This window comes from Culex pipiens, chromosome 2 (assembly GCF_016801865.2).
Source record: "Culex pipiens pallens isolate TS chromosome 2, TS_CPP_V2, whole genome shotgun sequence".
Taxonomy (NCBI): Eukaryota; Metazoa; Arthropoda; class Insecta; order Diptera; family Culicidae; genus Culex; species Culex pipiens.
The window spans coordinates 211704339-211728831 of record NC_068938.1 but is presented as its reverse complement, the minus strand read 5'-3'; the positions used below and the strand labels follow the sequence as shown (position 1 = coordinate 211728831).

At 34.5% G+C, this 24493-nt stretch overlaps 3 protein-coding genes across 5 annotated transcripts in view; 2 read left to right on the top strand and 1 right to left on the bottom strand.

Moving 5' to 3' along the window:
• LOC120425247 (tetraspanin-11-like) overlaps positions 1 to 2535 on the top strand; it is a 42255-nt gene extending 39720 nt beyond the window's left edge. For all 3 annotated transcript variants that reach the window (XM_039589692.2, XM_039589693.2, XM_039589691.2), the window contains 3 exons: positions 961 to 1085; positions 1170 to 1361; positions 1496 to 2535. In XM_039589692.2, the coding sequence (XP_039445626.1) occupies positions 1008 to 1085; positions 1170 to 1361; positions 1496 to 1933 (708 nt within the window). In that variant the 5' untranslated portion in view covers positions 961 to 1007 and the 3' untranslated portion in view covers positions 1934 to 2535. The remainder of the gene's footprint in view (positions 1 to 960; positions 1086 to 1169; positions 1362 to 1495) is intronic.
• A 4118-nt stretch (positions 2536 to 6653) lies between these two features.
• LOC120425243 (CD63 antigen-like) lies at positions 6654 to 7568 on the top strand. The gene is made up of 2 exons (XM_052707089.1): positions 6654 to 6671; positions 7131 to 7568. The coding sequence occupies exons 1-2, from the start codon at positions 6654 to 6656 to the stop codon at positions 7560 to 7562; spliced, it is 450 nt and encodes a 149-aa protein (XP_052563049.1). The 3' UTR covers positions 7563 to 7568.
• Positions 7569 to 7632: 64 nt separating this feature from the next.
• LOC120425253 (uncharacterized) lies at positions 7633 to 22401 on the bottom strand. The gene is made up of 3 exons (XM_039589699.2): positions 21970 to 22401; positions 21320 to 21734; positions 7633 to 17474 (listed from the first exon to the last, which is right to left on the bottom strand). The coding sequence occupies exons 1-3, from the start codon at positions 22033 to 22035 to the stop codon at positions 17029 to 17031; spliced, it is 927 nt and encodes a 308-aa protein (XP_039445633.1). The 5' UTR covers positions 22036 to 22401; the 3' UTR covers positions 7633 to 17028.
• Positions 22402 to 24493: the final 2092 nt, after the last annotated feature.

Below are 24493 nucleotides of genomic sequence, written 5' to 3'. Positions count from 1 at the left end.
GTTCCCCCGGGGCCTGGGGGGACATTTACAGAAACATACGAGTTGTGGCAATATGGGTATCAAAATTCATGGTTTTTGATACTGAACATAATAATAGCCATTTCGACAGTAGTGGCCACAACCTGGAGTGGCCGGTGCCCTCAAAGAAGGTTCCCCCGGGGCCTGGGGGGACATTTACAGAAACATACGAGTTGTGGCAATATGGGTATCAAAATTCATGGTTTTTGATACTGAACATAATAATGGCCATTTCGCCAGTAGTGGCCACAACCTGGAGTGGCCGGTGCCCTCAAAGAAGGTTCCCCCGGGGCCTGGGGGGACATTTACAGAAACATACGAGTTGTGGCAATATGGGTATCAAAATTCATGGTTTTTGATACTGAACATAATAATGGCCATTTCGCCAGTAGTGGCCACAACCTGGAGTGGCCGGTGCCCTCAAAGAAGGTTCCCCCGGGGCCTGGGGGGACATTTACAGAAACATACGAGTTGTGGCAATATGGGTATCAAAATTCATGGTTTTTGATACTGAACATGAAAATTGACATTTCGACCGTAGTGGCCACAACCTGGAGTTGCCGGTGCCCTCATAGAAGGTTCACCTTGGGAGAACATTTATGACAATTTTGCCGACAAATCTATGAAACAAAATAAAATAATCTTATTTCAGATTTCACTAGCAATCCAAAAACACATTCAAATTGTTTGGTCCTATGTCTTTCGGTTATGTCTCTGACATACCATCTTGAACTTTTTTGTCAAATCTTTTATTTTTGAAAACTAATTATTTCATATAAACTGTATGGGTGTATAATGCATTTCCAATAGTTTTTTTTCCATCGAAATGTTGAAGTCTTATAATTTCAATTATTATATTTAAAAAATATTTGCTTCGCCCTAAACGGATTTTATTAAAAACAACTAAACTAATCCCTACTTCCCTTCTCTTTACCCTTCCAGGACAGCCCCACTGAACCGGCAAGGACGCCCCCAAACCGCGCCTCACGATGGGTTCCGGCGGCAGAATGGACTGCTGCGGGCAGTGTGTCAAGTATAGCATGTTCGTCTCCAATTTCATCATTTTCGTAAGTAATCTCCTGTTGCTGTCGCGTGACATGTGACTCCCCCTGCGGCTTGGCACGCAATTACTAAAATTTTCAATTTTTCAGCTCGGCGGTGCCATCGTGTTCGGGCTCGGCGTGTGGACGCTGGTCGATAAGAACTTCATCAACGAGCTGCTCGGAACGAACCTGTTCACCGGGGCGGTCTACGTGCTGATTGCGACCTCCGCCCTGGTCTGTTTGCTGTCCTTCTTCGGGTGCATCGGCGCCGCCAAGGAGTTCAAGTGCATGCTGCTGACGGTGAGTGGAAGCGATTTGATTGTTTCAGAATTGTTTCACCAGAGTGACGAGTTGCGCGCCTTCACACACACATTCATCTCACCCATCAAGACTCGTGAGATTCTAAAAATGCTTGTTTCTTTTTCGTTTCGCAGTACTTTATTTTGATTTTCCTGATTTTCGTGACGATGCTGATCGGCGGCATCCTGGGCTACGTGTTCCGCGAGAAGGTCTCCCAGACGATGCAGCAGGAGATGCACTCGTCGATGCGGCTGTACGGGGCGCCCGGCGGCCGGTCCATCACCCAGGCCTGGGACACCACGCAGGAGCGGCTCAAGTGCTGCGGCGTCAAGACGTACCACGACTGGCGCGGCTCGATCCCGCAGTCCTGCTGCCAGCGAACGCTGACGGACTTTAAGCCGTGCCAGGACAATCCGACGCCGGAGAACATCCACGCCCAGGGCTGTCTGGACATTACGTCGAACCTGATCCGGGACAACGCGGCCATCATCGGCGGGGCCGGCATCATCGTGTCGATTCTGCTCGTCTTCGGGATGATCTTCTCCTGCTCGCTGTTCCGGATGATAGAGTAGATAGAGTTTGAGGCCTGGAGCTTCACTGTGCAAAATCAAAATCAAAAAATGCAAAGAAAGTACAATTCTGGGCGCGCCTTAAAGCAGAAGCAGTTCATCACTGAGAATGAATGATAGTTTTGGTTATAATTTCTCCTCTTTCACTCTCGAATCAGGTTGTAAATACCGAAGAAATGCCGCAAAAACCCGAATACATAAGGCATTTCGTCTCGAATGATCACGCGAAATCCGTCCACTTCTTTCAAGCCAGCATTGCTTTTCAATCACAATTTGTTCTTATTATTTAAAAAAAAAACCGTGATTTTGTATTTGTTAGCTAGTAAGAATAAAAAAAGCATAATTGAGAGAAAAAGCGTGTGGGTGAGTGTTTTGAGCCATGAAAGATATAAAAAGAAGAAGCACAATTTATGCCACAGCATCAGAAACCTCGAATTCTTGTTGAGAAGATTTTCATTCCACATCCCCCACTGCAGCAGTCAAATTTACTTACCCTGCACTACGCTAATTATTTACTGTAGAGCTGCATCGCCGTAACGTGTACGTTTGTGTCATTGTAAAAGTTTAATTTAATTGATTACGAATAAAGAAGGTTTTAAACTGTAGGTTTGGCTTTTTATTGTTTGATTTTGTGGTGTGACTTTCCCTAGAACCGCTTTGTATTATTCTATTATTTCTCAACACAAAAAACAGGAAAATTGCAATGCAGGTTGAGCGATCAAATCCAATTTTCCAGAACCTCAAATAATAGGAACTTTTTACCTAAAGAATGATTGAAAATTAATGATTGAATGATTGAAAACATAGTATATAAAAGTCAAAATTTCTAAATAAGGCCGATGCAAATATGTTTCAAAGTTTTTGTTTTTGTTTTTGCAATCATTTATTTAAAAAAAAAATGTAAAATTTGACGAAAACAAAAATTTAAGCGAAAAAAAAACACTTTTTGCGATAATAAACATCGAAAATTTTCAAATATTCAAAAGATTTTTAAATCAACCCAAACATGCTAAAAATGATTCTAAACGCAGGGGAATGCATTTTAAATTGATTTCAACTGATTGCACTTAAATTTTCATTGAAATATTGAAGTTTTTTGAAAAAATATTGTTTTTGCCCCCTGATTTTTCGGGCCAACTTTGAAGGGGAGGGAGACAAAAACTTTAAATAAAATTTGTACCAGCCTAACTTCAAAAAAATAAAAGTGATATAACTCACAATTGTTATTTAGGACGAAAATATAAAAACAAAAAGTTAAAAATGACAACAAAAATATCCATCCCACATCTAATATCTTTGTTTGAAAAGAAATGGAGTTGGAAAAAAAAGTAATTTAATTTAAAATTGTTTACTATTCTTTTAATCAAAAAAGCTTTAAAACTGTTCCATGCCTCTTATGCTTACTAGATATGAAAACCAGCAAGCTTAGTATAAGAGAGCACCGAAGCATCAAGTTGTTATTCTTTTTCAAAAAATCGTTTTTTTTTTAATATTGCAGATTATGATATTCAATTTCAAAAGCATTGCTGATTTATCAAGTTGTCAGTATTTATTTAAATGTTTTTTTTTAATGCAATTTTCACTTACTTATAACTCATCCTATTCAAAAATTAAACTTAAAGTAAATGCATTTTATGCAATTTTGTTGAAAAGGCTAAACAAAATTCTTGTGTATTTTTTTTTGTATTTTTTTTTTAAGCGGAATCTTATTGAAAACGTGGTAATAATCGGTAAATTGAAGGGTAAATTGATCGATTTTTATGGAAAATACATTGTTTATGCTTAAAATTATGACACACATTCTAAAATTATGAATAAAAACATGTTTAGCTCAAAAATAATGTAAGTGAAAATTTTTAATAAATGTTCGTATTTAAAATTAAGAATTTCCTTTTATATTTGGTCACTTTAGAAAGGTTGTCGTATTTTTTTCATAGACAAAGTATTTTCCATAAAAATCGATCAATTTACCTTTCAATTTACCGATTTTCACCTTGTATTCATTATGATTTCGAATAACATTTATAAATAAATTGATTAAAAACCGTCAAATTCAAATTGAGATATCTAAAAATAGACACCGATAGACACGGAGATATTTTCAGGAAATGTAGTTGAAAGTGTGTACTTTCAGGTGCATTGTTCGGTTTTGCGCCAAAATGCGCCATTTTGAAAACATAGCAACTTGAAAATAGGCTCAAAATCACTTAAAAATGGTTATAACTCCTCAATAAAGGCTCAAAACATTTTGCTGTCTTCGGCAAAGATGTGTAACTTTATGTCATAAACAACTCTTCAGAACATAGTAGGCCGCTAAAATGCTAACATTTTGAGTTATCACCAAAAAAGTGCTTTTTTGGACCATTTTTGCAAAAATGGCGTATATCTCGAGTAGATTAAGAGCTACAAATTTGCCTTCGACAAACTTTCATGAAATTTTCTCCCCTAAAACTTTGCCGAAGACACCAAAGCCCTACAACGTCATGCAACAAAGTTAGTTTTTGGTTGACACCCTGGAAGGTCGTCACCCTGTATGTCAATAACTTTAATAGATAGCCCATATCAAGTACAACAACTCTTCCAAAGACACCATTTGGCTAGGACGTCAAATAAAGGAGTTATCAATTTATTCCACTTTATTTTGCCATTCCGAACACTGTGGGATGTAGTAGAAAGTTCCCGTTTTTTATGTCTCAAATTTAGAGAATAAAAAAATCGGAAATATTTTTTGTAAAAAAAAGCTTAATTAAAAATCAGCTAATTTTATTTTACGTGTACCTACTTTTATCAAATTTCCCTCATCAATAACTACCATTTTGCCGAAGACACCAAATCGATCAGCAAATTCCTTTAAAAGATACACTATTTTTGTATGGATAGCTGCCAATTTTTTTAGCTTTTTCGTCACAGGGCCCCCACAAGGTTTGAGCCAAATCGATGAATGAAAATGCACAAAATTGCTTAAATTTGTATCGTGGAAATTCTTAACAGCAATGTTGGCAACGTTTCATGGAAAAATAGGTAACCCTCTTTTGCCAAATTAGCTTTTTCAAGATAGATAGTCTTTAGTCATGTTATTCTGTGAATTTAATTTAATTTTCCTTATTCTATCTTTGCTGAACACTCCGAATCTTGTTTAAATTGTTAATTTTTATGTCTAATAACACTAACTTACAAAATTTACAAAAATTACTGCGCAGGCTCAACTCAAAGGGAAGCATACATTTTAGGGATTCCTAGAAAGACAATATTTAGGAGAAGCGAACCGCACCAATTCTCCAGACAAACTTTGAAGAACAACCATTCGGCCACGTGTTTCTGGAGACTCCAAAGTGTATGCTTTCCCTCGAATTGGGAGTAAAAAAATTGTTCGTCGGTGTAATAACATATTTCACAAATCTCAAACCTTGTTTTTTGCCTTTGTTGTGTTTTCCATTTTATCCAGTAAGTTTCTCAATTTTACACAGTATTGCAACAAATATATGGCGTTATTTCAAAATTCTAAAAATATTTTTAAAGAAGCTTTCACGATTAAAACAATATTTAGAGTTTCCATGATATCTTCAAAAAAATTAACTCATGCTTTAATACAAAATTGTAGAAATTTATGTGATATTTTCTATTGAAATATTTTTGAAGAAAATGCACTTTAGCAACATTTAACACAAGTACTTATCAAATGCAAAATCAATTTGACATCTTTTGATTACTAAAATTCTTTTCAGAACAAATAATCAATCTCTGAATCACTAAAATGATTTTAATAGAAAAACAGTCGATCCCACCACCCACCCCCCCCCCCCCCCCAAACCGAAGTTGACTTTATAGCTGTCGGCCACCATTGCTAGTACCAACCACTAGTGTCTTCCTTTTAATCTACAAGGACTTCGCCGCCCTGGGCTCCTAAGTGTATGAAAGTATGGCACGGAGCGACGGCGCCGAATACCCATATTTACACAAAGAATTTTAGAGCGCCCCCCCCCCCCCCCTCCTTCAATATTTGCTCGAAAAATTAGAGGGCAATTTTTTTTTCAGAAAAAAAAAATAAAAATGCATTTTTCTGCATTTATAATCATATTTAGCATGTTTGGGGTCGTTTTAAACTATTTTGTTTTTTTTTTATATAAAATTCCAATGCACCGCATAACCTTTTTTTTATTTAAAAAAAATCGTCGATGCTTGGATATTTGGAAACTAATGATAACAAAACAACTGGATGCAGTAGAATGCATTTTGCATTCAAATGTTGAAACCGTACCTTGTAATTACATTTTTTCAACTTTTTTGTTTTTCTCCTCTCCTTGACTTTGGAGATATACTTTAAAAAATATTTGCAACGGCCTTAACAAAAATATTGAAAAAAAAACATATGATATATTTTCCAAAAATCATTCTATTAAATTTTTATAAAGTCAATGCATTTTTTTTTAATTTTGTCTCACCCCTTCAAAATTTCCAGAAAACTTCAGGAGCAAAATAGTAAATTGCTGTACCTATTGAGAATTTAAGAAAGAAATTATGTAAAATAGCTTAGGGACCATCCATAAACCACGTGGACACTTTTTTGGGAATCTGTTACCCGTCTCCCCCCCACCCCCCTCGTGGACAATTTTCCATACAAAAAAAACTATTTTTGTATGGATCGTGGACAATCGCCATACCCCTCCCCCCCCCCCCCCTAAAGTGTCCACGTGGTTTATGGATGGTCCATTATCATTCTAGAATGACATTTGAGAAGGGCGTGAATTATTAAAAGGTATTTCGCAATCTGAATATTGCTGTATCTCGAAGCCGTTGAAAAAAGTGATCAAAGATAAACTTAAAAATTTGACGGGCTTTCTGAAAAAATACACTGAAAGAAAAATGCACGCCACTTTTATGAGATGTTTCGATTGTTGACATTTACTGATTTGAAAACTGAAAAAGGATGTCAAAAACATTCTGCAATAGGGGAATATGCCCTTTCTAATCAAACACCTATCTTCGTCATATATAGAGTTTGATGCTCGATTAAAGCTCCAAAAATACTATTTACGCTATAAACTTACCAGCAACAGCACCGCCTCGAGTAAGCACGCAAATTTATGCCATTTACTTTTGATCATAATTTCTATTTTGCGAGACCATTTCTCATCATTTTAGTGGCACACACATCCACACGCAAGATCAGAGGTTAACTGCTCTCTCTCTCTCTCCCCAGTACTTTCTCTCCTACTTCCTGCTCTTCTGCGTCCTCTCCCTGGGTTGCATCCTCGGCTACGCCTTCCGCGGCCGCACCATCGAGTCCCTCAAGGACGCACTGAACGACGCCCTCGTCCTGTACGGCCGCCGCCGGCTCACCACCGTCTCGTGGGACATGACCCAGGAGGACCTGCACTGCTGCGGCGTGGACAGCTTCACCGACTGGCGCGAGAAGATCCCGGACTCGTGCTGTCTGGACGATTACGGCGGCCGGAAGCGACCCTGCCAGGAGCTGCAGAACTCGCTGACCATCTTCCGCGGGGGTTGCTTCGAGGCGATTACGCGGGCGCTGCTCAAAGATGCGGCCGTTTTGGGTGTGGCCAGCTTGGGGTTGGCGTTCGTGATGGTTCCGGCGATCGTGATGGCGTACTACATGTTGGCGATGCTTTGAGTGGGGGGGTCGTCGGATGGTGGTGGTGGGTAGGGGCTTTCGAAGGTGAAGAAGTGGTTCCAGGGGGGGATTTTCAAGTTTAAGTAGATTTTATTCCTGTTGTAACGCGGTAGGAAAAATGTAATAGGAGGGAACATATAAATATCTTTCTTATACTAGTATGAAGTGTTGTGTGAATTCTTGTTCTTCTTCTTCGTCAACGTCGATTCTGTGTGCGTGGACCAGTGACTTGTTTTGTTACTATTTGGTTCTGGCACGGCCACCAACTAGCTAGTAGCGCCTAATGCAGTTTTGCACTGAAAGGTCGAATTGCAACACCGACTTTAAGACAAACCTCAATCCGACATTTCTAATGCAACTGAGTGATTTTAGTTAAGTTTAAGATCAGCATCTTCATTGCTTACACAATCGTATATGTATAAATATAAATATGTCTCATGTTGCACATTGCTGCGGTTGCTGCTGTTGTTACACTGAATTGTAAAGAGTAAAGTTTCAAATTGCCACAACTAGCCAAGTGAAACGCACACCGAGAGAAATCATAACCTCTAACATGCGATTTTTCTTTTCCTCTTGTGCTGTTGACTTATGTAACTAGATCTGCAATAATCTGTATACGGTATTTTACAATTTATGTGTTGTAGATGTAATAAGACTGGTCAAAATAAACACGTTACATTCAAATGCTTACTAGCTGAGGCTCACTTTTCCTTCAACAAACTAACCTTTTTTTTCCAAGATATAGAGAACCTTTCCTGGTGATGGTGTTTGGTGTAAATATCGAATAAATAGTACCATCTTGATCATTTGTTTTAGCGCAGCAAAGCGGAATTTCCTAGCTCGTAACAATATAGTTATTCACTGCTGATTTTATAAATCCTGCAATCCACACGTTCGTTGGGCTAACTGGTTTGGCATGATGCACCTTTTCCAAGACTGTTTGTGATGTGTGATATTATAAGCGCATTTTGTGTGCGTGTGTGTGCTGCTTGAAGGCGATGGGATTGCAAGTCGTCTAAAGTCTTGATATTCAGAGAAGTAAATTTGTTTAGAAGTTTCAAACCAATCCAAACCAAAATATTACAGACTAACTGAAAGTTGCATGATGTATGGTAGAACCTTAATTTTAATACAATATCTGACATGACATGACCAACTCATAACTCTCGCATGACATTAAAATCCGAAAATTCCAATTGTCATACATGATCGACAAAAATTTGGAATCTGAAACATAAGCATCAGTCCATTTCCCAGTGTGAAAGACAATTTTTCAGAACCTTTCAGGTCTAAGGCTGTTACAAATTCTACTTGAAGTTACATAACAATCTCGGATTGACTTTAGTATTTTCAAGATTAAAAATTCATAAAAGTGTTTCAATTATTTAAAATTAAAAAAAAATACCAAAAAATATTACTACCGTACAACTTTTTTCCTTTTAAAAATTACAGTTTTCTAATTAATTCAGTTGAAAAATGATAAATATGTAGCTAAAGAGTTCAGCTTTCATGTGAATCATATTTTAACCAAATTCAAGATGGGTCATTCTCCACCAACTCACACAATAGTTGCCCGACCCTTGCCCTTCTTCGATTTGCGTGAGCAAGAATCAAGAATCAAGAATCCGAGCTCCATTTTTCGTTTTCTTGTTGCGGAGGGGCGGTACGACCCCTTTAAATTTTTAACATTCGAAAAAAGACGCGTTTCCAGGGTGACCAATCAAATCCCATTTTCAAATTCCCGACATTTCCAGAACCTCAGATAATAGACATTTCTCACCTGAAGAATGATTTCAAATAAAAAAAAAACTATTTATAAAAAAAAAGTCAATTTAAACCATTTAAAATAAAATCAATCAAACCAATGACAGTTTCGTTGAAACAAAAAACTTCAGAGTAGTAAAAACATAAATAATCAATAATTTATAAAATTGCCAAACATAACAATTTTTGAAGCTTTGTTTCAACCGGTAATGAAAAAAGTGATGACACAAAGTTAAAGACAACAAAATTTTAAATTTTATTTATAATGTTCAAATTTAGCATCAAAGAACGCTTTTAACATGATAACATTTATTTTTCTTCTAATAAATTTAAAAATATCTATGAATTCGTTTAAAAAATGTTTTTACCAAGTATCCCTTAAAACTATGTAAATTTTGATATTTAAATTTTGAATCAATGTCGATTTACCGAATTGTCAGTATCTAATTATTTTTTTTTTGTAATTGGAAATCCAGTTTGATAACACTTCATATTTCACCACCTCGTATAAAATGTTTTTAGACAAAAAACTTTTAAACATATTTGTAATTTTGTTATTTAATAAGGCCAATACCAATTTTAATTTAATTTTCCAAGGGATTTAAAAAAACATGTCAAATCTTTGACAAGCTTTTAGGAATATATTGTTTAACGTTTACTAATGAATTTCTTAGCAAATGCTGGCTTTTAAAACTAAAAAAAATATATATGTATATTTTTTAGAGCACAAAACAGAAAAAGATTTTTTTTTTTCAAATATTTTTATTTCGTAAATTCATTAATATCTCAGGAAAAAAAACTTTAATTTAAAAAAATCCTTCCTTATTTGCAATTTGTTTTTTCAATGCGTAAAAAAAGTTTTTAAATTTTATCATTAAGAACGAAAAACGTTTGGATTTTGTTCGATATTTAAGTTTTCCAATAACTGTGCCTATAATCACACAAAAGTCCAATATTTATTAGGATTTTTAATTTCTTATGTCGATGCCGGTGTGCTATTTTTTACTAACCTTGCTGGTGTTCCTACATAGTTTGCATAAGAGAGCACACGGGCATCGATGCCCTAAAATAATTTCATTCTTAAATAGATTGAAATGGTGAAAGGAACCATAAATTTAAATTTAAATGCTGTAGACGAATTGAGTGAAATTAATTAAAAAATTGTACAAAATATTTCAAAATTATTCAAGTTATTTAGATTTAGAAAATATTTTACAAACAGGCATGCTCGGGACTTTTCCCGACTTTTCCAGACTTATTAACAAAAAACACAAACCCCCTTTTTCCCGATTTTTCGTGAATTTTTGCGAATTCCCGATTTCGCGACTTGAATGGTCACCCTGGCCGTTTTTCAATAATTTTCAGTCTGAAATGATGATGATTTGGAAGATTGGTGTCAAAGAGACTTTTATGTAAAATTGAACGCACAATTTAATGGCTTACTCAGAATTCCGAAAAAAAATCATCGAAAAAAGCCGAAAATAGTTTAATAAATTCTGTCATTTTCCGTTTTTTTTTTCTTTTTCTTTTTGGCACATGTCATTTTATGGGAAAATTAATGTTTTTTCGAATCTGCAATAACATAGAAAGGCCATTTTTTCATTTAAAACGAAAAAAAATCATATTAAAATTTCGTGTTAATTCTAACTTTGCAGAATAAAAAAGTTTTTTTGATTCTCTTTGTTTCATCGTTCGTAGCTGTCGTGGGGACCTTTAACGGCCATAATCAACGACGACCAACTTTTTCAAAACTGTTTTTTTTAAATAGCGATAATCGATGATTACAATTACAAGCAAACCATTATGTTTAAACATTTTTTTTTGTAATTGTCTGCTTTACAACTTCGTAGAACAGTTACACGTTATTTTAAAATTAAAAAAAAATGCTGCTAAATGAAAAAATACCTTTCTGGTTTATTGCAGATTCGATAAAAACTCTAAATTGCCCAAAAAATGACATGCACCATTTTTTTTCATTGAAAAATACTTTTTTCAAAATTTTGAGTACGCCATCAAATCGAGCGTCCAATTCTACCTAAAAATTCCTTTAACACCAAATATTCAAACCATCACCATTTCTGGCAGCAAATTATTGAAAAACGTGTCTTTTTTCGTATTGCATTGGACAAAAATACATTTTAGGGTTTTGAAAATCCGCGCCAAATCCGCGAAATTAGCGAAAGTGTTACACACCCTACACATCAGTAGAAGACTACAGACCAATTTCACTAACGTGTTGCGCATGTAAGATCGTCGAGAGAATGGGCAGCAGGAGACTCACCTACTTCCTGGAAGTAAACAAGCTAATCGCCCATAACCAGCACGCCTTTAGGGCAGGAAAAGGAGTCAACACCTACCTCGGACAACTAAGGAATATAATACAAATCACACCGAACTTGCAGAATTAGACCTGCTTAAGACATACAATAGAACGTGGACACCGAGAGTGATAGAAGCAGTTATAAAGTGGAATCTAGGAATATCTCTATCATTCAATCACTCCCTGATAAGACAAGCTGGAGCTGGATCCCAATGGATCAGAATCCAGCAGACATGATTTCCCGAGGCACATCAGTATTCCTTTCTGTTGTGCATTATTCGCATCACCATTCCGAAACATCGTAAAGTCTCCTGGAGGCGAGTGCTTCGAGTTTAGACGGGTTGTGCAAAAAAAAGTATGATGAAAGGGAACATCACGGAATGCATCTCTTTCAGAAGAACACAATGTTGCAGCTCATTCAGTCTTACAATGTAGAAAAAGAAAGTGGTCCTTCTCAAGTTCCGCACCCGAAGTGGCGGTTGAAGATCTTGAAAAAATCACCCCCAACAGCTTGATAGAGATTGATGTATACAAATATGACAGTGTAAACATGTTTAAAAACAACACAATATTTTTAAAACGTTACTTCATAAATAAGACATAACACTTTAAAAAATCCTGTAAAAATATTTTTATTAAATTTTCTTTTTACACTTGATTTTATTTGAAAAATAATCAAAGTAGATGCACAAGTTAGGGTGACTCCAATACATGACATCACCCTGCCTATAGGAAAGAATTGATTCAAGCCAAACTACTCACAGAACTTATGAAATGGGTAGTAAGTATCAATAATTAAAGTGAGATGTTGTTTTGATAACAAATTTTCTTGTGTGTAATTCATAATTACAACAAATGTAACAACAAATTACATGTTCAATGGGATAACGTAATGCATAATTACATAAAATAATGAATTACAGAATTTAAATCCCTCAAGAACAGAAACAAAATACAATTGAGCGAACCCATAGTAGAGACATAACTCACAAAATGAGTAAACCCGAAAGAAGGTTTGATGTTTGGACTTCATCAAGTAGAGCCACGGAACGCCATTTCTGACCAGGCCAAAAAACCAGACGAGACACCATATAATACTGTGGTAAGTAATCAAACCTTTTTCTATCCTGTTATATTCTATGTGATGAAAAGATAAAATTGGATGAGTGAGATTGCGGTATTAATTGGTGTGATACATCTCTCACCTCAACAACATAATTTAAAAACAAACAAAAACCGTAAGTATGGCCCAAGCACGGATCGAAATTTTAAGCAAAATACTAATGTGAAGCCTGTGCCGCGAGTTAACGATCACACCACATGAGGGCTGCTGATCGTTCACTTCGAGCTACCCGATAACAACATTTTTTTTAAATACCGAAACGTACCGAAGTACTTAACTTGCGTTAGCACGCCATGGCTCATACACTTGAAACAACGACCAGACCTGGAACGGGACATCGTAGAGTTTATCGGTGTCCCAAGGTTCGAAACCGGTCGCATTACGAGACACGCATGTCCATACATTGTCTGGACAAGATCCGAATTGCATTGACAAGGAAGAAGCAATTTCTCGCAACAGAAGGCGCTATCATCCAGTATGTTGAACAGGGGATGAATATGAGACACTTACATAGGTTAGCAGAAAACAATTCATTCCACGAAAAAAAAGTCCATCAGACAAAAAACATCAAAAAAAGGTGAAACCAAGTTGAAGAGAACCCGCCCTTCATCAGAATCGCCCTAAATCAAGACAAACCCGTCAGACAAAAGCAAAAACTCAAACCCAGAATAATCAATGCTCAAACTTGAGAGCCAACTAATACACCAGACAGTAGGACTAGATCAGAAATCTTACTCCCCGAAAACAACTCGGTGTTACGTTCGGCTCTTCCCACTTGGACAAAGAAGGCTGAATTATATCTACCACTAAACACAGTATCGCCAATTAATGCCACACCTAACCCCGAAACGCAACAACAATCAAGTGAATTAGCGGCATTCGATACATTTTTAGCATCGCGTTTATACTACACTCAAGAAACTCTGGAGAATCCACGTACTCCGAGTACTCCAAAGGTTATGCGGTACACTAGTCTCTTAATTCGCTAAGGAAGCAAGTACATAAGTTAAAAACGAGCCTGCCCTAGGACCTTCAACAGAGGTTCCTATGATGTCGCTGACGTCAGCACCACCACGAATCAACGTGCAACTAACATAAACAACAGTGATCAGACACGGCTTTGTGTTACATTTAATTAAGAATAAAGATCATCATTAGTATTCTGACCAACCTAGCAAGTAGTTCTTCCTTCCGAACGTATCATTGAAAACGCACTCAACGCGTTTATGTTTTTAATTTATATTTTTTTTCTCTCTTGAGCAATTCTCTGAGATTTCGGTCATTCGTTATTTTTTGGTATTTTTAATCCGGCTGTAAATTTTTTAATGCCTTCGGTATGCTCAAAGAAACCATTTTGCTTCATTAGTTTGTCCATATAATTTTCCATACAAATTTGGCAGCTCTCCATACAAAAAGGATACAGTCCAGACTCGATTATCCGAAGGCCTCGGAAAAAAAATCACTTCGGATAATCGAATCACGAAAAAGAAAATGTTTTCGTTGTCTAATTTTTGATTGTTGAGCAAAGGTATGACCCCTACACTACGCTAAATTTATTTAGAATTTGTAAACCCAAGATGGCGGTGATGCAATATTGAAAAAATGCATTTTATTTTTAATAGGCAATCAATAACTCAAATTTGACTAGAACTCAAATTTTATGTAAAAAAATAAGAAAATAAAAAAATACGAAAAAAAACTATTTTTCTTTGTGATTCGATTATCCGAAGTCCCATACAAACCTTCGGATAATCGAACTTCGGATAATCGACACTTCGGATAATCGAGGCTTCGGATAATCGAGTCTGGACTGTATATGAAAATGCAAAAATCTGTATCTTTGGAAGGAATTTTTAGATCGATTTGGTGTCTTCGGCAAAGTTGTAGGTATTATGAGGACTACACTGACAAAATATGATACACTGTACACAAAAATTTGGGTGATTTTTAATTTCACTTTTTGTCACTAAAACTTGATTTGCAAAAAAAGCACTTTTTTATTTTTTTTATATTTTTTCATATGTTTTAGGGGACATTAAATGCCAACATTTCAGAAAATTTCAGAATGTGCAAAATAATCTGTGACCGAGTTAGGAATTTTTGAAGCAATACAGATTTTTTTCAAAAAATCGTAATATTAGTCGCAAAAAATTTTCAACTTCATTTTTCGATGTCAAATCAAATTTGCAATAAAAAGTACTTAAGTGAAATTTTGATAAAGTGCACCGTTTTCAAGTTATAACAATTTCCTGTTTTTTGTTTTTTTTTTTTTGAAAATGGTCGTAGTTATTCATTTTTTGAAATTAACGCCCATTTTTTCCACTTTAGAAAAAAAAATTGAAAAACTGAGAAAATTCTCTATATTTTGCTTTTTGAACTTACGACCCTTAGTTGCTGAAATGTTGCCATGAAAACATTTAAAAACAGGAAAATTCATGTTTTCTAAGTCGATATCTCAGCAACTAATGGTTTGATTTCCAATGTTAAAATATGAAACATTCGTAAAATTTTTCGATCCATTTAATTTTTTTAAATTTTCATTTTTTTTAATTAAGGCTAACTTTTTAAAAGGGCGTATCATTGAATGTTTAACCCTTTTGAAATGTTAGTCTTGATTTATTTTTTTTTGAAAATATTGTTTTCGAAAAGATCGGAAAATTTCACAAAATTTTTCAACATTGTAAATCGAACCATTAGTTGCTGAGATATCGACGTTAGAAAATTGTGGGTTTGTTGGGTGAGACTATGTTTAAACCTTTGCATGGCAAAAGCTCAGCAACTAAGGGTTGTATCAACAAAGATCAAAAAAACTTTACTTACACATTCACTTTATCAACATTTAACTAAAGTACTCTTTGATTGCAAATTCGAAATGGCCACTCATCGATAAAATGAAGTTGAAAAAAAAATTGATTCAAAAATTCATTACTCGGTCAAAGATTTTTTTTTGCACATTCTAGAAATTTCTGAAAAGTTGGCATTTGATGTACCCTAAAGTAAATAAAAAAAAAAACTTGAAAAATAGAGTTATTTTGCAAATCAAGTTTTAGTGACAAAAAGTGAAATAGAGAATCACTAAAAATTGTTTTACCGTGTATCATTTTTTTTTTCAGTATAATCCTTATCCATACCTACAGCTTTGCCAAAGACACCAAATCGACCAAAAAATTCCTTCAAAAGATGCAGATTTTTGAATTTTCATAAATCATTTTTGTATGGACAGCTGCCAAATTTGTATGGAAAATTATATGGTCAAACTAATGATGCAAAATGACTTTTTTGGGCATACCAAAGGCACCTGAAAAGTTTCAGCCGGATTGAAAAATACCAAAATTAAAATTGCAAAAAAGAGAGATTTCCTAGAGAATTGCTCTCTTGTCTTTGTTTTACGAAAGAAATTAGAAATGGCCAATTTTAGCAACGAGGCCATTGAAGAAGTAAGTATTGAAACCAATTTTTGATATGGTTGAAGAAGAAAATAAAAAAAAATCAATGTGCAAATTAAGGAAGGAAGAATAGATGGTCAGGTGTCAGGGCCAATCGAAAAGGCGGATTTAATATACGAGGGCCTTATGGAGGACTTCAGGAAAGCGGGACGAAGACTTCGAAGTGGTAATAAGGTCCTGGCCAGCATCTACACTGGTGCGTTATAGCAGATTGAAATTTTCCATTAAAAACAAAACTTAACTAATGAAATAATATAAATCAACGCTCGCCATCGCCTTCAAGCTTGCTCACATCGAGAAAACACCGAACAAAATAGTTGTGCAAAAACATTCATTTTTCACACACTCGTCGTCTTGAGAATATTATTGCAATGTGTCTTTCTCTTATCGGCTAACTAATTTGTAGGGAATAACTACACACAACGTTTGATTTGTGACTAACTTAGATGATTTGATTGGAGCTCAACACTTGTCTGTTTTTTGACGGAATCGCGATTTTTTTTTTTTTTTTGTTTAGACTGTAACCTAACTCCTTCAACTCAGGTAATATGAGATCGAAAGTGGTTGGGACGACGGTGTAACGATGGCGGGAAATTAAATCGTGGAATTTCCCTCACTTGACCAACGCGCCACAGTTTCGTGGAATTCGATGAACCTTTTTACTTTCGCGGTTTTATGGCACGACCAAATGCGGCGTTTTTTGTTACCTTCAAAAAAAAAAGAAGCAAATTTTGTCTTTCTCTCTCCTCTCGCGACACTCACCCCCGGTCAATTCGGCGCCTACACTCACACCTCAAACAGCACGTTCAACTGTTATGTCCGCCGGTGGATGGCGATGCTGATGATGCTGACCCCGCACAGCACCACCGTTACGAAGCCCAGCGTCATGTACACCGAAGTGATGAGCCAAAAGGTGAACAGGTACAGCGACTTGTTGCAGTACTTGCCCATGGCCGGGTCGTAGTTGGGCTCGTAGATCCGGTAGATCCAGAACGATCCGATGATGAACCAGCCCAGCATGAAGCAGTTGATGAGGGTTTGGGTGGGCGATTGCCGCAGCCGTTCCAGCTCCTGCTCCTCGCGGCTGCGCACCCGCGTCGACAGGTGCAGCAGCTGTTTGAGCACGCCGAAGCCACCGCCGACCAGCAGATACACCGGGATGTACTCGCCCTGGGGGCAGTCGTACAGGTAGATCGAGCCGAACACGATCATGCACACCGGGATGACGATCGTGATGCCGAGGATGATGGTGCAGCCGACTGGAATTACAAATTTGAAAATTATAATAATTTACACAAATTAAAAAAAAAAATGTGTAAAAAGACGATTTTGACCCGTGCTCACTATTTCAACGACATCTCATTAACTACTCAACAGACTACCACTTTGACTTAATCATGAGATCTGATCATCACCTCCAGTGCAACCAAATCCATCTACTACAAAAATATCAACTTTTTGGCTAGTAGCGCTAATAATTTTTCACAAGCAAAAATTTTTAAGGTTATAGCCTTGTCTATTTTTTTTTTTTTAATTTTTGCATGACATACCATCTTTTAAAAGCACTTCACTTTAATCACAAAAATTGTCTAGGTGAACAAGTATTCCGGCCAGCCCTAAGGCTGACCTTACCTCCTCGGCGGTCTCTAGCGGAATGGCTCGAACAACGAATTCCATACATTTATGAACCTCTCGAATTGAGCCTTGCTTTCAGCTCTCCTCTCCATGTCTCTCTCGAGTTTGAACATACGCATGTTCTGATGCAGTATAAAATTTGATTATAATTTTAAGTACGTAATTTAGGGTTTGGACAAAATGATCGGAACAGCCAAAATTTTGTCAAAATTTAAATGCTCTGAATTTAAGCATTCGAAAGGGAAATTTTTCAAGCTTATAAATATGAACAGGAACCTGGTTATGGTCCATGACCACCTGAGATTTTGTGGTCTGTCCGGGAACATGTCAAAAAGCTGCTTTGGAAAACATCAAAATTTCAGCGGAATTTCAAATGCAATCAGCTGAAAGCAATTTAAAATGCATTCCCAGCGTTTAGTATCATTTTTAGCATGTTTGGGTTTATTAAAAAACTTTTGAATTGTTGCGTGGATGTTCGATGTACAGTACCTCAACTATTTGTTTTGTTCCCTTAAATATTTGTTTTCGTAAAATCTTACACTTTGTTAAAAACATACTGAACATATGTAAAATGCTTTTTAAAACCCTTTTTTGATCATTCAAATGTTGAAATTATGGCTTGTAATTTCAATTTCTGTATATTTTTTATGTTTTGCCTTAAAAATGTAAAATTGTAAACATTATAATTTCATTTGTAAACATTCTAAATCCTAAAATCAAAAAACAATCTAAAATTAAAAATAGATTTGCAAATTAGTGAATTTTTTAAAGTCCAGGTATTCCTCAAATTTAAAAAAAACTCTAAAATTAAAAAAATCTAAAAATTCCAAACAGTACCTATAAAAATTTAAAAAAAATCCAAAATTAAAAAATAGATTAAAATTTTAAACATTCCAAAAATACTCAAAAAATTTAAAAAATCAAAAATTAAAAAAAATTAAAATTCCAAATATTTCAACAAGGTTTTAAAAATTTAAAATATTTAAAAATTCAAAACATTCAAAAGATTCAAAAACAACAAAAAAAAAACAAAATTTCAAAAAAATTACAAATGTTAAAAAATTGTAAAGCTTTAAAAAAATGTAACACCTGTGATTTTTTGAAAATTGTAAAGATAATTTTTTTTTCAAATTTTCGAAGGTGTGGAACCTTTATGTTTAAAAAATCTACAATTTTAAAAGCTTCAAAATTTTTTAACAATTTAAGTAGTTAGATTACATTAATTCTAAAAGTTTCAAAAAAACATCTAAAATTACAAAAAAAAAAAGATTTTTTTTAAAATCTTAAAACAGTTATTTTAAAAATTAGAAAAAAATCAGATATTTCTAAAATTAAAAAAAAAATCCTGAAATTCTAATGGTTTTTGGAAAATCAAAGAAATCAAAGATTTCAAAAGGGTCAACAAAAATTCTAAAACATTTGCAAATTCTAAAATGTCTAAAAAATTAAAAAAAATCCAAAGATTCACAAAAATATTTTTTTAAAAATTATGAAAAATCTAAAGATTTCAAAAATTACAAATAGCAAAAAAAAATCAATTATTCTAAAATATCAAAAAAATCAAAGATTAATTTATTTTTAATTCAAAAATGTCATAAATCTAGAAAATAAGAAAAAAAAACATAATTTTCAAAAAATTACAGAAATTAAAAAATTCTAAAGCTTTCAAAATTCCTAAAGCTGTCAAAATTTTAAAATTTCAAAATATTCTAAAAAAAATTTAAAAAGCTTTAAAAAAATTCAAAAAAATTCCAATAATTCTAAAAAGTTTCAAAAGCCCAAAAAATAGAAAAAATAATAATTTTAAAATCCTTTTTTGTAAATTTCAAAACTACCGAAAAAATCTAAAAATTCAAAAAAAATCAAATATTTCTAAAAAAATTTAAAAATTTTGAAATTAATCAGATTTCAAAAATTCATTGAAATCAAAGATTTCAAAAGAATAAAAAAAATCTGCAAATTGTAAAATATCTAAAAATTTAAAAAAATAAAATCTACAACTTTGAAAAAAAAAATAAAGGCTGAAGTTTAAAAAAATTACAAATATTAAAAAAAAATCAAAAATTTTTAATCATTCTAAAAATACCAAAAATTTCAAAGATTTATTTGAGTTTCAAATCCAAAATTTCAAGAATTCAAAAATACGAAAAAAAAAACCTTAAATTTTTGAATGCCAAAAATACAAAAACAAACAAAAATACCGAAAATACCAAAAAACACTTCCAAAAATTTCAATAAAACAAAAAAACAAAACATCAAAAAATTTTAAAACACCAAAAATACCTAAAATATTTAAATTTCCAATATTACCAAACATACTAAAAATCCAATAATTTCAACACTTTTAAAAATCCCATAAAATTTAATAATTTTAAAATATACAAAAAACCCCAAACATTTCAACTAAGGTCTAAAAATTAGTTACAAATAATAAAAAAATTTCAACAATTTGAATAATTAAATTCCAATAATTCTTAAAAGTTTCAAAAATAAAAAAAAATAAAAAAAAGTAAATATTAATTTTAAAATACCAAAATTTAAAAATTTCAGAAATTACAAAAAAATATTCCAAATATTCCCGGAATTTAGAAAATTACTAAAATTCTAAAATTCCAAACAAAATCAAAAACTTAAAATCGAAAAAACCGAAAAAATTTAAAAATAAAAAGATCTAAATTTACAGAAATCAAAACCGTCCAAAAATTAAAAAAAAATCAAAAAATTTCAGAATTTCAGAAATTCTAAAATTTTCTAAAATCTAAAAACTCAATTATTTTAAAAATACCAAAAATTTCAAAAGTTCAAAAAAATTAAAAAAAAAATAAAATGCCACAATTAAAAAAAACATCAACACTTCCAAAAATTTCGAAATAACAAAAAACACAAAAATACAAAAATACCAAACATTTTAAAGATATCAAAAATTCGAAAAATACCAAAAATTTTAAAACTTTCAAAACATTTATAAAATTTAATAATTCTAAAATTTTAAAAATTTCAAAGAAAATTGAAATAACAAAAAATAAAAAAATAAAAACAAAAATAAATCAAAATACCAAAAATTTAAAATTTCCGAAAAATTCAAAATTCTTCACTTTTAAATTGGGCCGTTGCAAATATTTTTCAAGGTTTTAAAATTTTAAAATTAGAATGGATTATTGTGAAATATTTTAATTTATCTCAACAGCTTTCCTAACATGATGTTTTCAAATGTTCATTTAGACATGTATTAGAACATCGAAGACGCATTTCCATTGTAAAATGAATTGGCCATCACTTTTCCATCAACATAAAAGAGAGCCCGTTTTTCAACTCTCCGCAAACGGCCCGTGCATTTCTCACATTTCTGCAAACTTGGCAAAATCAGTCCAAACCAAACAAACTCGAGCTTTGCGGAGTTAAATTAGCCTCGCTCCCGTTCTCAAGAAATACTTTGCGAAATCGCCAGCTCAGCGCATTCAATACTCACGCGTCCCTAGCAACAGTATCACGACGTTCTTCAAAAAGTCCAACATCCCGGTCGAGGACTTGTGCGCCTCGCGCACCCTCCCAAACAACGAATCGTACGAGGGGGGCGGAGCATCCGGATTGATTGCCTCCTCGTAGCTGGGCGGTTCGCCACGGTTGTGATGCCGACTGCTGCTGCCACCCGCACTTTGGCCAACCGTCACGACGGTGTTGTTGCCGGCCGTAATGATGATCACATCGTTTCCCGTGACGACCCGCGTCGTTGAGGTTGATGGTGTGGCAGAGGCCGCCGCCGTCGGAGTGGCCGGAAGTTGATTGTATGAAGGCGGAGGTTGATGGTGGTGGCGTGGATTTGTACTCATCATTTGGTCTATCCTAGCTAGGTCGGCAGGGCTTCCGCCGGCGGTGTTGTTGGTCTGGAAGAGGAGGTCGGAGGAGAAGAAGCGGACCATTATGTTACGTCCTTCAAGGTCAAGCAGGAGAAGAAGACTGTTTTCGTTGAATGAATTAGTGTGGCACGCAACACCGAGCAGATCGATCTCAATTGATCTTTCGACCCGCGTCGTTCAACGCTTGGCGAGAGAGAGGACAAAGAAGCTGTCCCTTGTCCACTGTTTCTTCTTCTTCGCCTCTTTTGACTCTATTTCTTACCTGTTGAACGTAAATGTCGTGATAGTTGACGATTGTGTTATCGTCGTCGTTTGTACTAGACGCCATTTACAAGCATTCAGTAATAATTAATTAGTAGCACTATCCTAAACTAGAGAACCGCTGAATCAGCTAATCGTTCCTACGAACTCATTGAACTCCGGGAAATTCCGGCGCACCTGGTCGTGAAGCCCCAAGGGGCGGTGACCAACAACTCTCTTTGTTCTTGAACACCCTCTCCAAACAATTTTCACGCACTCTTAAAACAATCACTAAACTCGCGACCACGCTCACACAAAAAAAAAACTGGTCCCCACGGGAGGATTGCACGATCACGGTTCTACCAAGCACTTAATAACTATTTTTGACGGCCGCCGCAGATGGACGATGATGTCATTTTGATTGAAAGGAGGCTTTGCTGCAGTTTGACAGATCGAACCAGAGAATGCATGCTGAAAAAGTGCATTTTCAAAACATCAAAACAGCAGCAGCAGGCGGTGCATCGCGATGCAATCGAAAAGGTGACCCGAGCAGAAATGCGAAGAGGGAGAAGGTTGAAATGTTTCAGGTTGTGGTACTCATTTAATGGGTTCGACATTAACCCTCTACAACCTCCCAGTCAAATCAATCCAAATGCTGAAACGGAATCTAATTAGAATCGTATACAAATTCCGTTTCAAACGCAACAACCGGTTCGAACACGGAACCGGTTGTTGCGTTTGAAACGGAATTTGTATACGATTCTAATTAGAGTCCGTTTCAGTATTCGGATTGATTTGACTGGGCTATAGGTTATAACCCCCCGCCTCTAAACCCTAACCAAAAATCATGATTTTCTGAGTTCAATATCCCACTTTTCATACGAACTTTTCAGTTCAACCCATATAACGATTTTTATATGGTTGTAGTACCTGAACTCAAAAAATCGTATGAAAGTGGGATATTAAACTCAGAAAATCATGATTTTTGGTAAGGGTGTAGACGGGCTTCGATCTAAAAACTCGCCAAAAATCAATTTTCAACCGATTTTTGATCTTTGAAAAGAGAATTTTAGGGTTGGGAGTTTTACTTGTTTTATGTGACTTTTCCAATGTTTTTGAAAATGTTTTTTTTACAATCATTTCCTATAGTTTAGTAAAAAGTAGTATGCAGTAATTTTTGTAGTGTCCCAGACTATGTCGTTTTACAATTATAATGATGTTTTACAATTATAGAAAATGTGAAAAAAAGCAAAAAATTGTAAAAGTGAAGGTGTGAGGAGGAGGAGGAATAAATTAGATAGGCAAAATGTAATGACAAAATGTTGTAGAATAGGCCAAATAATACCGAAAACAAACATAAACTAAACAATATAAATTTGATATAAATGCAAATTAAAATACAGAAAATGAACAAAAAAAACATAAAACAAGTGAAGTAAAGTTTTTCGTAGATCAAAAGTTACTCAAAATGACTTTCTGAACACGGGAAAAATAAAAATCTTCGAAAAAACTTTGGGCAGTAGAGGGTTAATCAACGGATTATATTGTTAGATAGAATTTTGTTGAAATTTATAAAATTTCTATACAGTCCAGAATTGATTGTCTAAAGTCCTTCAGAAAATTTAATTTTAAATTCAAGTTAATAAGGTACCCTATATGTCAATTTATAGGTACAACGGTAAAAAACACGATCAAAACCCATTTATGATCACTTTTTTTCATTTTAATAAAACAAAATATTGACAAGACAACATTATTAATATGGATCAACTATGGTCCCCTTGGAACGAGCTGTAAAGTTTTTAAAACCCAATTTGAATCAAAACATTTTTAATCATTATTGCCTTGCTTGAATATGACACCACAAATGCTGCAAAGTGATATAGGAATAGGCAATCAAACGTCAAAATTACCCCCCACCAGGGGGCGCTGAAACTTGGGGTGAAGTTTTCTTTATAACCTACAGCGAGTAAATTGGTTTGAAATTTGAAATCGTTTTATTTCATCATAAAATCGACTTTAGTAGCAAATTATACCATTTTCAGGTAAGAAATAAATAGCTTAATTGATATTAACGAAAATATTTTTGTGATGGCCGATTTAACCTGTTCATTATCTGATTCAAAATAAGGGAATGTTTTAATCAACCAAAACCTAACTAATCAATTGAGAATGTAGATTATCCAAGTGGACAAATATGTTTTAAGGTCACTTCTACCATAAAAGCAAAGCTCTGCTTGAAAAATGGTAATTGGAATGAGTTTCAAAATTAGCAATCTAACCTCATTCTCGCGTTTTCAATCCGGATCTCAGAATTTTCAATGAAAAAGGCAACTTAGCAAAAAAATTAAAAAGTCAGTCGATAGAACTTTTTATTTCTTACCTCCTGCTAACTTTATTTTATTCCAAAAGATCAATTTTCTTTTTAAAAAACCATAAAATAGTTTTCACTCCCCTTTGCACTTATCGCGCAAAAACGTAAACGTAACCTTGCGCCAAAGTTCTCCTACTCGAATGTAGGTGGCGAATCGAGTTTTTAGCTTTGG